The sequence below is a fragment of the Podarcis tiliguerta genome, assembly GCF_965153285.1.
Source record: "Podarcis tiliguerta genome assembly, chromosome: 8".
Taxonomy (NCBI): Eukaryota; Metazoa; Chordata; class Lepidosauria; order Squamata; family Lacertidae; genus Podarcis; species Podarcis tiliguerta.
In genome coordinates, this window is record NC_139541.1 from 11,612,243 (window position 1) to 11,624,923 (window position 12,681).

The 12,681-nt window shown below is 51.4% G+C and overlaps 1 protein-coding gene across 5 annotated transcripts in view; it reads left to right on the top strand.

The window, feature by feature from the left end:
• Positions 1 to 12,681, top strand: part of DISP3 (dispatched RND transporter family member 3) — a 95,030-nt gene that overhangs the window by 44,541 nt on the left and 37,808 nt on the right. For all 5 annotated transcript variants that reach the window (XM_083453721.1, XM_083453722.1, XM_083453720.1 and 2 more), the window contains exons 2-8: positions 173 to 1,115; positions 2,830 to 3,049; positions 6,206 to 6,342; positions 7,839 to 7,973; positions 8,744 to 8,904; positions 10,297 to 10,436; positions 12,497 to 12,642. In XM_083453721.1, coding sequence (XP_083309847.1) covers positions 182 to 1,115; positions 2,830 to 3,049; positions 6,206 to 6,342; positions 7,839 to 7,973; positions 8,744 to 8,904; positions 10,297 to 10,436; positions 12,497 to 12,642 — 1,873 coding nt within the window. In that variant the 5' untranslated portion in view covers positions 173 to 181. The remainder of the gene's footprint in view (positions 1 to 172; positions 1,116 to 2,829; positions 3,050 to 6,205; positions 6,343 to 7,838; positions 7,974 to 8,743; positions 8,905 to 10,296; positions 10,437 to 12,496; positions 12,643 to 12,681) is intronic.

Sequence of the window (12,681 nt, forward strand, 5' to 3'; positions counted from 1 at the left end):
TACTGCGTGTCTACGGGAGGTCAATGGACGTCCGGAGACGACATGGAGTCGAGATGGACTTTGTCTCCCTGGCAGTATCCCAACAAGGGATCCCTTTACCTTTTAATCCCATCCAAAAAGCAATGCCAACCTATTAAGCTCACACCCTTTTCTCTTTCCTGTTGGCCTCCAGGTGTCAAGGATGGACGCTGAGGATGACCCGTTGTTGCAAGATGCTTGGGTGAATGAGGAAGAGGAGGTAACCACCGGCCCCCGCAAGAGAACGGAAGGGCTCCAGCTCTGTGGGAAGTGCCAGTGGAATCCCAGGCCACGGACTCCGGCCACAGCTGTGCCTACCTCTAGTTTTTGGAATGCCGTGGGTTGGATCTTCACCAACCCCTACTCAGCCAGCCTCATCCTCTTCTTGGGCTGTGCCATCCCAACCACCCTAGCCATTGTCATGTTCCTTCATTACCCAGCTCTGGACATTGACATCTCGTACAATGCCTTCGAGATCCGCAACCATGAGTCCTCGCAGCGCTTTGACGCCCTGGCCTCTGCCCTCAAGTCCCAGTTCGGCTCCTGGGGCCGCAACCGCCGGGACCTGACGGACTTCAACTCGGAGACTTTGCAGAAGCTGATATTTGAGCAGCTGCAGCACCTTCACCGCAATGCCTCGCGGCCGGCTGGCACTGCCAAGCGGAAGCGCAGAAGCCTGAACCAAGAGAGGACTAGCCCCTCACTCCAGAGTCAATCCGGTTTGGCCAACCAAACCTCCCGCCAGCCACGGAGCGCCCTGTCCCACTGGGAATACTCCAATGCCGTTGTGAGCACCAACACACAAACCCATGCACACTGGCGCATCGAGCTCATTTTCCTGGCCCGCGGAGACGCTGAGAACAACATCTTCACCTCTGAGCGCCTGGTCACCATCCACGAGATTGAGCGCAAAATCATGGACCACCCTCACTTCCGGGACTTTTGCTGGAAGCCCCATGAGGTCCTCAAGGATCTCCCACTGGGTTCCTACTCCTACTGTTCCCCTCCTAGTTCTCTCATGACTTACTTCTTCCCCACGGAGAGGGGTGGGAAGATCTACTATGATGGCCTAGGGCAGGATCTGGCTGACATTCAAGGTGAGAATTGTTGGGTCAGGGCACCGGCCCAACCATCAGGCAGACAAAATGCTTTGCTTTGAGATATCTGGCCAGTTGTTAGTGCTCTTGGGATCTCATATGGCCTTGCAAATAAGTTCATAAAAGCTTGCCAGGCCATCAGATCCTGCTGTGTTTATGCCCTGATTAAAATATTTCCTGGTGAGGAAACTGTGGTACTCCAAATGACTGTGTTCTGCCACTAGGTGTCGCTAGAATGCACTTGGCACAGCTAGCATATCTCTCTTGCTCCCTGCAGTCACAAGGGCTGGATTTTTGCCCTAACCTTTATAGCAGGGGGTGGGGGAGCATCTGTTGCCCTCCAGATGTTGTGGGACTATCAGCACCAGCCTCAATGAGGGAGCCTGTTGTGGGGGCGCCTGGTTGTGCCCCCTCAGAAATGTGTGCCTGGCACCATAAGCCCCCTGGAAGCTACCCTAGACCAAACTAGAGCATTGGTTCAGTATTGTCTACACTGGCTGGCAGTGGCTCTGGGGGCAGGTATCTTTTCCAACCCTACCTGGGGTTGCTGGAGACCTTCTGTAATGGTTGGCTCTGTCCCACAGAAGCGAGACGACTCCGGCAGTAGTTCAGTCTCTCAGCATCTGCTTCCAAATTAGCGGTTGCTGAGTCTGAGTTCTGCCCCTTCCTCTTCCCACATTTAAAGCCCCACTTTCGCTTCCTTTCCTGTTCACACCTCTTATTAATTGTTGCACGCCTACGCATCATCAGATGGGCTATTTCCGGTGGCCCTCCCTCTGAGTCCGAGCTTAAAATGTCAGTCTGCGTCTTCCCCCTTGAACTCCCCCCTTCCTTCTCCATGTTCCTGGAGCTCAGGCTTCTACTGCAATGCGCTCTATGTGGGGCTACCTTTGAAGGTGACCCGGAAACTACAGCTAATCTAGAAAGCGGTAGCTAGACTGGGGACTGAGAGTGGCCACCGAGACCACATGAAAGACCTACACTGGCTCCCAGTATGTTTCTGAGCATAATTCAAAGTTTTGGTGCTGTCCTTTAAAGCCCTAAACGGCCTCAGTCCAGTATACCTGAAGGAGCGTCTCCACCCCCATCATTCTGCCCAGACACTGAGGTCCAGTGCCGAGGGCCTTCTGGCCTTTCCCTCACTGTGAGAAGCAAAGCTACAGGGAACCAGGCAGAAGGCCTTCTTGGTAGTGGCGCCCACCCTGTGGAACACCCTCCCACCAGATGTCAAAGAGAAAAACAACTACCAGACTTTTAGAAGACATCTGAAGGCAGCCCTGTTCAGGGAAGCTTTTAATGTTTCATAGACTATTGTATTTTAATATTCTGTTGGAAGCCGCCCAGGGTGACTGGGGAAACCCAGCCAGATGGGTGGGGTATAAATAATAAATTATTATTATTATATTATTATTCTTATTAACTAGGCTGCTCCTCCCTCGTTCCGCATTCCTGCTTAAATACCTCCTCCTGTCTCTCCATGCTCGCCCTCTCTGTCAGCAATGGGACGCAGCTGACACTTTCTGTTCTACCCCTGAGCCAGGGTCTCATACAGAGGCCTCCTTGCCACTATGTCCTTGCCTCCTTGCCACTAGGTCCTTTTAACTGGACATGGCAGGGCTTGAACCCAGGACCCTCCAGCATGCAAAGCTGGTGCTCTAATACTGAGCCACAGTCTCCCTCTGAAAACCTCTGATCTCTCTCTACCTGCCCCAAGGTTCCCTGGAGCTTGCAATGACTCACCCAGAGTTCTACTGGTATGTGGATGAGGGTCTGTCGGTGGAGAACCGGAAGAGCTCCCTCTTGCGCAGTGAGATCCTCTTTGGTGCTCCGTTGCCAAGCTACTACTCAGTGGAGGACCGGTGGGAAGAACAACGGAGGAAGTTCCAGAGCTTCGTGGTCACCTACGTGGCTTTGCTAGCCAAACAATCCACCAGGTGAGCAAGGAAGGTATTTCGCTCGCGGGTGCAAAGCACTTCCAAGCTTGCCTCAACCCACTCTGCTTTTTTGCTGGAAGGAACCATAATACCTGAAAGAGCGGCTACACCCCTATCATTCAGCCTGGACACTGAGGTCCAGCCCTAAGGGCCTTCTGGAGGGTCCCTCACTGCAAGAAGTGAGGTTACAGGGAACCAGGCAGAGGGCCTTCTCAGTAGTGGTGCTTGCCCTGTGGAACGCCTTCCCACCAGATGTCAAGGAAATAAACAACTACCTGACTTTTAGAAGACATCTGAAGGCAGCCATGTTTAAGGAAGTTTTTAATGTTTGATGTTTCATAATGTTTTTAATATTCTGTTGGGAGCCGCCCAGAGTGGCTGGGGAAACTCAGCCAGATGGGCAGGGTATAAATAATAAATTATGGTGATGGTGTTGCTGCAGCCCTTTGTCTGGTAGAGGAGGGTCTATTAAATCTTCCAAGTTCCAAAAAGTGAAGTGTCTAGTCCTCATAGAGACATACAGACTCCAAATTTAAGGACACAGATCCTCTCTTGTGGGTGCTCTTGAGATGAGGCTGTTTTGACTTTCTGAGACTAGCAGGCAGTGTTAGCCTCCCCATTAGGGAGGGTGCTAGCCACCGTTCCATTTGACGTCCCTTTCTCCTTTGTCTGGACAGGGTAGGCCACTCGTCTCGCCCACCTCCTGCCCCATCAGGATGGGCCTTGCCTTTTGGCAGCTGCTGGAGGGCAGGCAGCATGTCCCTAGACTGACCCGCTGCCCTAGGTGGGCAAGGAGATTTGATTTCCAGCAGCTGGTATTCAGAAGCATTGTTACTGGCAGGGACTGGCAGGACACAGACGAGTGTGCATTGGGGTAAGGGGGTGGGGGCTGGAGTCTGACTTGGGAGAGGTGGGGCAGTGATTTGGGGGGACCTGTACCAGCCAGGAGGTGAGAATTGGAGACAGGGAGTGGAGGATGGAGCGGAGAAAGGGTCGGAAGAAGAGGAGGAAGAGGCAGGGCTAGGAAATGAATGGTCAGGGATTCCCCCAGCCTCTCCTGCACCACTGTCTCCCAGAACCAGGAGGGGAGTGAAGAGAGAAGAGCAGAGGCAGCTTCCACAGGGGCACAGTCTCCACCTGGGTGCATGCAGCCTGGGGGGGGGGGGAGGTATATAAACAGGGGGAGGGGGAGCAGCCCCCAATTGCTGCAACTGCTGCAGAGAGTTCAGACCTGGGAATAGCTGTTTTGTGCATGGTTATTTGGAGCCGTAGAACTCCAAAGTGTCTGCTTTTGACAATGAACAGCTAACTATTATGGGCATTACTTTGGCTGGGGAGTGCCTTTGACAATTGCCTCTGACTAGGGAGGAAGAGCAATGTCACCATGGGTAGCAGCCACGGAGAGCCTCCTGCTTTGTGATGGCCAGGGAGGGCAGTGGGAATGAGAGGCAGATAACCTCAAACCTGCTGGCTCAGTGTGGCCCTCCAGAGTTCTCTGTCCGGCCCACAGGACTCTCCCCAGCCACACCTCTCACTGACCCTGTTTTGGCCCTTCCTTGAGGGTTTTTGGGTGGCTGGGATGCACTCTTGAACTCTGCTAATGCTTCTTCCTTGCACGAATGGAGGATCGAGAGGGGTGGAGGAAAGAGGATTGAGGCTGGGCACAGTGCTTGAGGCAGATCTGGCAAGGGAACAAGCGAGGGAACAGGTTCTTTTCTCTCTCCTGCTCTCCTGCGGTTCAGACTTTATCAGCTCTCTCATTTTAATTATCTGGGATTAGCTTTGCTTGAAGACTCTTTTTGCAGGCGAGCTGGGCAATCGGGGTGTGTGTGTATCACAGCTCTCCACGTCGGCCACTCCATCTCCTGAATCCTCTCACTTATTTTCCTCCCCCGTGCGGTTTAATATAATGAAAATACCGATTAGGATTCCAGGTGGGATCCATGGCTTTGGGAGTCCGCAAGCTAAGCTCCAGAGGGAAGTGGGGGGAAGAAGCAATAAGACTCTTCTCTTGCTCTCAGCAATCGCTCTCTTGAGAGTGTAATCCTGCTGCTCTCAGCTGGGAAAGGATGCTCTCTGCAATGGGAGGAAGGCAGAGAGGGCTGGCAGGGAGCGGAGATAGAGCCATCTCCTTGCTGGGTTATCCAAGGGCAACACTGAGACTGAGGAGGGAGAGGAAGATGAGGAAGGCAACCATGCTGGGCTGGGTGTAAGTAGGAAGACCAGCAGCTGGGGGCCGGCTGAGATCCAACTGAGGTTGCTGGGGCAGTTTTTAATAAATAAATAGACTATATTGGTGGGTTGGCTGAAAGCAGACATGAGACGGGTAAGGCAGTGCTGCATTTGCCACAAGGCAGCCTCCCACAGGTTTTCTCTTGCTGAGATCTTCCTCTGACCCACCAGTCAAGAGTTGAGTCAGGGTTAGCTGCGGGACAAAATGGGCGACGAAAGCAACATGGACCCTATTTTTAGCACTTGTAGGCTGACTAGAGGGACGTGGGTGGCACTGTGGGTTAAACCACAGAGCCTAGGACTTGCCGATCAGAAGGTCGACGGTTCGAATCCCCACGACCGGGTGAGCTCCCGTTGCTCGGTCCCAGCTCCTGCCAACCTAGGAGTTCAAAAGCACGTCAAAATGCAAGTAGATAAATAGGTACCGCTCCGGCGGGAAGGTAAATGGCGTTTCCGTGCGCTGCTCTGGTTCGCCAGAAGCGGCTTAGTCATGCTGTATGCCGGTTCCCTCGGCCAGTAAAGCGAGATGAGTGCCGCAACCCCAGAGTCGGTCATGACTAGACCTAACGGTCAGGGGTCTCTTTACCTCTTTAATGCTTTTGTTCCTGACTCCAGGTCACAGGCTCACCCTATTCATACACAAATGTGCCCTTGAGACAGGATTTGCAAGCAAAAACGCAATGGGAAGGCTTTCCCTATTTGCCTCCCTTACTGCAGAGGAATATCTGAGGTCATTGGGAGAGTCAAAATGGCTTCAGGATTGCTCTCCCATACTATTACAGACACGCGGTTCATATATTTAGATATGTGTGCCTTTATGAATATTTATTCTGTATTCGGAACCTCAAATTCTTATAAGAGTATTCAAAAGTGAAGATGGTAATCATAACTCTCTCTCTCCCCCCCCCCCCGGTTTCTTCCTAGCAAAGTCCAGGTGCTGTATGGTGGGACGGATTTGTTTGACTATGAAGTGAGGAAGACGTTCAACAATGACATGTTGCTGGCTTTCATCAGCAGCAGCTGCATTGCAGTGTTGGTCTACATCCTGGCTTCCTGCTCAGGTAAGCTATGTCGGGAGCAAGGATAACCTAGAACACAAGGAGCGCCCTGCTGGATTAAGCCAATGACTCACCTCATCCACAAGCAGGTGCACTTTCTCCCTTCCTGTGGCATAGCCAGCATGCCTAGTAGCCATTAGTAGTCTTCTCCTGCATGAATCTGCCCAGTCCCAGAACAACACCGTGGAACAATGGTCAGCATAGCCAATGGTCGGAGACAATGGGGCTTGTAGCTTTGACTTAACACATCTGCCTCCTCTGCTGAGCTGGTGGTGTGTCCGCTGCTCCAAGTTCTGATGGGTGGTGAAGGTGAAGGGACCCCTGACCATTAGGTCCAGTCATGACCGACTTTGGGGTTGTGGCGCTCATCTTGCTTTATTGGCCAAGGGACCCGGCGTACAGCTTCCGGGTCATGCAGCCGGCATGACTAAGCCGCTCCTGGCGAACCAGAGCAGCACACGGAAACGCCATTTACCTTCCTGCCAGAGTAATACCTATTTATCTACTTGCACTTTGACACACTTTCGAACTGCTAGGTTGGCAGGAGCAGGGACCGAGCCACGGGAGCTCACCCCGTTGCAGGGATTTGATGTGCCATCCTTCTGATCAGCAAGTCCTAGGCCCTGTGGTTTAACCCACAGCGCCGTGACACATTCTAAAACCCAGAGAGAACCTCAGCAATTGTATAGTCAATCTATCCGGAAGATAAATTGTATATCAAAGAGTTAGTGATCTGACACTGATTGCCCTTCCAGCCCCTGTTCCTTCCCTCTTTCCATGTCTCTTAAGTTCTTTGATGGAGTGAGAACAGCCTACAATGTCCTAATCAGTTAGGAGGAAGAGATAGTGATGAGTACCTTCTTTGATGTTGGACACTGTTTAGAGAAAGTGAGGCATTGGGAATACTACTTGCAATAATCTGCAAGTAGCCAATAACGAATGATCTGCGCGTAGCCAGTCAGGCAAGCCACAGGATAGCTAACTAGCTATCTATAATGGTTTGGGCACAGTTTCTGAGAAGCTTGTGCATGGACTGATCGGCTGCAGGACCATGCAAACTAAAGGCAACATGGGGGAGTCACTTTGCCACTTCTTGAGGGCTCCCAAGTGCTTGCTTGGTATGTATATATTGCTTGCTCTTTAGAATAAAATCTTTAATCTCACTCACTTGTGTTTTGCATTGCTTCTGAATCCAATTTCAAAGGAACCACCTTGCATTTGGCAAGACAGCAATCAGGAGACCATCTCCTAACAGTAGCTTCTGTGGATCAAGCCGGCAATTTCTGGACTGTTAACCAGCAACTGGGGAGACAGAGAAATGCTTGGCCAGCAGCTGTAACAATATAGTTCCCCATCACCTCAGACACAAGGCTTTCCATCTGTGTGTTCACAAAACCAACTGTGACACTTGTGGGCATGCATGTGTGAATCCGCTTTTGGGGCATTCTCTGTGCAAAGTGGTTTGCTTGATCTTTCGCTCTCTCTTCCTCCTCTTCCAGTGTTCCTCTCATTCTTTGGGATCGCTAGCATCGGGCTCAGTTGCCTTGTGGCGCTTTTCCTCTACCACGTCGTCTTTGGGATCCAGTACCTAGGAATCCTGAATGGAGTGGCTGCTTTTGTGATTGTGGGGATTGGTAAGTGGCCTAAACCTACCCAGATGTCAAAAACCAGGCTGTGGCTCAATGGCAGAGCATTTCCATTGCATGGAGAAGGTCCTGGGTTCAATCCTCAGGATCTCCAGGGATCCCCTTGCCTGAAACCCTAGAGAGCTGCTGCCATGGGTAGGCAAACTAAGGCCTGGGGGCCGGATCTGGCCCAATCGCCTTCTAAATCCAGCCCACAGACGGTCCAGGAATCAGCATGTTTTTACATGAGTAGAATGTGTCCTTTTATTTAAAATGCACCTCTGGGTTATTTGTGGGGCCTGCCTGGTGCTTAAAGTTTGCTGACCCCTGGTGTAGACCATACTGAGTTAGATGGACCAATTGGCCTGACTCAGGATAAGGCAGCTTCATATGTCCCAGTGTCTTAAGAGGATGGCTGTAGGTCACCGGCAGAGCACCTGCTTTGCATGCAGAAAGTCCCATGTTCAATCCCCAGCATCCTCAGGTAGGGTTGGGAAAGACCCCTGCCAGAAGAGCTGCTGCCAGCCAGTGTGGACAGTACTGAACTAGATGGACCCAAGGGTCTAACTTGGCATCAGGTCACTCAACTCAGGCACAGCTTTAACCATCAATACACAGAAAACTTTATGTTGGAACAGACCTGGGCAACAGCTCACTTGGGAGATAGACATTCATAGTGGGGTAGGTTTTAATATTGTGGAGCCTGACATCAGCTGAAGACCATGCTGGTTGATTCCGAGCAGGTTCTGATTGATCCCTTCTTCTCTGTGTGATCTCAGGTGTGGATGACGTGTTTGTTTTCATAAACACCTACCGGCAGGCCACACACTTGAAAGATCTCCACCTCCGCATGGTCCACACCATCCAGACAGCTGGCAAAGCCACTTTCTTTACCTCCTTGACCACAGCTGCGGCGTATGCAGCCAACATTTTCTCCCAGGTAAGCATTTTCAGGAGAGCTTTGCTTATAACTTCGAAGGACGTGGAGCTTGCCCATGGCAATTCCACAATGAGGAAATAATACAACACAAGCATCACCGCCCCTCGCATAAATGATAAAAAAGTGATGTCCAGGGTTGTAAAGACTGCGGAGAGAATAATTGGGTGCACTCTTCCCACTTTGAATCAAATCTATGCTTCCAGGTGTCACAAGAAAGCTGCAGAGATAGTGCAGGATAGTGCGCACCCCGGAAATGATCTCTTTCAGCTTCTTCCTTCTGGAAGAAGGTACAGGGTTATAAAGACTAGGACTAGCCACCTGAGAAACAGTTTTTATCCAAATGCAATTTTGGTTTTAAACGCAGTGTAAGGTAATCTCTGTGGGAGTATATTGTATTTAATTATGGGGTATCAGAGGTTTTAGGGGGTTAACCAGACTGGAATAGCTAGGATAGCAGGCTTGTTGGTTTTTGAATGTCTGGTGTAGATTTTTTCAATTTCGTTGTTCTTTATGGGACAATGACAATAAAGATTATCATATCGTATCGTATTGTATCGTATCATAATGGTTTAAGGAATCAACGTTGAGTCTGAAGTCAACAGCCTGTGTTTTGTTCAGGCGGCTGCTTTCCTTTCACTTCTTTTCTTCATCTAGCTCTCCTGCAAATGCACTGAGGCATTGGTCTGCCTCCTCAGTTCTGGCACATTTAAAATGAGCTTCGTTCTCCCCCGTCCCTCTTTTCAACTCCAGATCCTCCAGTTCTGCCTTTCCTTTTCCTCTCCTCTGCCCACCTGCTTTCCCTCGCCAGATCCTTCTAATCTCTTTCTTCCTTAACTTTTGTCCAGGGGTTCCCAAACTACCGTATTTTTTGCTCTATAAGACTCATTTTTTCCCTCCTAAAAAGTAAGGGGAAATGTGTGTGCGTCTTATGGAGCGAATGCAGGCTGCGCAGCTATCCCAGAAGCCAGAACAGCAAGAGGGATTGCTGCTTTCACTGCACAGCGATCCCTCTTGCTGTTCTGGCTTCTGAGATTCAGAATATTTTTTTTTTCTTGTTTTCCTCCTCCAAAAACTAGGTGCATCTTGTGGTCTGGTGCATCTTATAGAGTGAAAAATATGGTAAGGCCTGAGGGACTTGTTTATCTGGCCCGTGGCAACCGCCTCCTGCTCTTACCGGTGCAGTGCTGCGCAGCTGCACACTTCCAGGTCAAAGGAGCACCAGAAATAGCTTGTGCACATGTGCAAGTGTTATTTCTGGTGCACATCTGGGTCGGAGGAGGCCCATGCACATGCATTTCGATTGGCAAGCCCTAGGCTCAGTGGTTTAGACCACAACGCCACCTAAATGCAAGCAGAATTGAAATCCGCCTCCATCTCTCCTTTCTCCTGCAGATCCCCGCTGTCCACGATTTTGGCCTCTTCATGTCCCTGATCATTTCCTGCTGCTGGGTGGCAGTCCTCTTCATCATGCCTGCAGCCCTCGGGGTCTGGTCCCTCTACTTGTCACCCTTGGAGAATGCCTGCCAAGCCAGGTGAGGTTTATTGACTGAGCTGAGCTGGTCGCATGGCCTAATGGCTGAACAATTGTGATATCTGAGAGCCAGTATGGCATAGTGGTTAGGGTGTTGGACTAGGACTTGGGAGACTAGGGTTCAGATCCCCACTCTGGAGGGGAGCTCACTGGGCTACTGGGAGCCATTCACCGCCTCTCAGCTTAACCCTGTGGAAGAGACATGGTGACAAAAGGGACCCCATGTTGGCTTTCACCGAGACCATATAACACCGGTCCTGAAAGACCTACATTGGCTCCCAGTACGTTTCCAAGTACAATTCAAAGTGTTAGTGCTGACCTTGAAAGCCCTAAACAGCCTCGGCCCAGTAGACCTAAAGGAGCGTCTCCACCCCCATCGTCCAGCCCGGACACTGAGGTCCAGCCCCGAGGGTGTTCTGGCAGTTCCCTTGCTGCGAGAAGTGAGGTTAAAGGGAACCAGGCAGAGGGCCTTCTCGGTAGTGGCACCCACCCTGTGGAACGCCCTCCCGTCAGATGTCAAGGAAATAAACAGCTATCTGACTTTTAGAAGACATCTGAAGGCAGCCCTGTTTAGGGATGTTTGGTGTTTTATTGTGTTTTTAATATTCTGTTTGGAGCTGCCCAGAGTGGTGGGGAAACCCAGCCAGGTGGGTGGGGTATAAATAAATTATTATTATTATTATTATTATTATTATTATTATTATTGCCTAAGGAAAGCACACCTATTCAGCCTCAAAAACCTGTCTGAAAAAGAGGATGTAATAATATTGGCCTTCCCTGGAAGGTCGTTGTAAGGCAAGGGTTGGGAGCTTGTGGCACTCCATATGTTTGTCAGGGATTGGTTGGACAGAGGGATGGTTGGTGAAACCAGATGGGGAACCACCAAGGGAAAGAAGCTCAGAGGCCGGGGAGTGGTACTGGGAGGATGCTGAGTGGTCAGATGGAGAAGACTGGGGAGAGGACGTGTCGGAAGTTGAAGAGGTGGCAGAGCTTGGTGAGCTGGGAGAGTCTGTAGCAGGAAAAGTCCAGGATCAGAGGTGGAAGATGAAGCAGGGGAGGTGGGATATGAAGAGGTAGAGATGAGCTCCCTTCCCTCCTTGTCTCCCAGAACCAGAAGAGGCATGAAAAGGGCGGAGCAGAGGTTGGCTGCCTGCAGGTGTAGTCCTCAATTGTTTGGGGAAAGCCCTGGAGAGGAGGAGACTTAGAGGGCTGCGGGGAGGCAGGGATTTTTAATCTCGGCAACTCATTCGTGGGGCAAGACCTACCAGGCTGTGCTCATTAGGCCTGACACGCCACCAAGTCGGTGCAGATGGTGTTCTTGCTAATAAAGAGTTAACTCCAACTTGCACAGTGTGATTTGCTGCCGGCTCACCCCAGACAACTGTTGCTGGACTGCAACTCCTTTCATCCCTGAATATTGGCACTGCCAGCTGGGTTGATGAGACCCCCACGGTCAGAGGCTGTGATGCTTCTGAATACCGATTGTTGTATCCTCAGGAGGGGAGGGCGGTCTTGTGTTCGAATCCTGCTTGCAGGTTTCCCACAGGTTGGCCACTGTGAGAACAGGATGCTGGACTAGATGGGCGATATGCTCTTAGTTGGAGTCCAGCAACACGAGGAAGGCTGTGGGTTCTCCATCCCTGCCTTCCAACTGGCTGGACTCCAACTCCAATTAGCCCCGGCTGGGGACCCTGTGCCACTTCAGGTGTTGCTAGACACCTCCCCCCATCCCTCTTGGCTCTTGGCCTGGCTGTCTGCAGGCTGGGGGGTGACTTGAAAGAAGCTGGAGTCCAGCAACATCTTGGGAGCATCACAGATTCCCCATCGGTGCTGCAAGGATCCAGCGAGTATGTGTGAGTTTTTGCATGTCTCTTTCTCAAACCCTCTGGCGCAACAGCAGGGAAAATTGTTTGCCCACCAAGCGCACCTGATGCCCGCCTCTGAGCACAGCCCTTTCCCGATCCGCTCGATCTGCCCTTGGCTGTGTCGACAATGACGAGCCGCAGATGCTTTGCAAGGGGCAAAGTGCTCACTTGGCACCTATCCCTCCCTCTCCCGCAGCTGCAGCCAGAAATGCGTGAAGCCGAATGCCCTGCATGTTTCAGACGGGCTGTTCATCTCCTCGGAGGCTGCGGGTGGTCCAGGGCCAGGCGGCCTTCCTTACCTGGACGACGACATCCCCTTGCTCAGTGTGGAAGACGAGCCAGGTAGGCAGTCCCTGGGAGGCAGGGCTGAGCTCAGTGTCC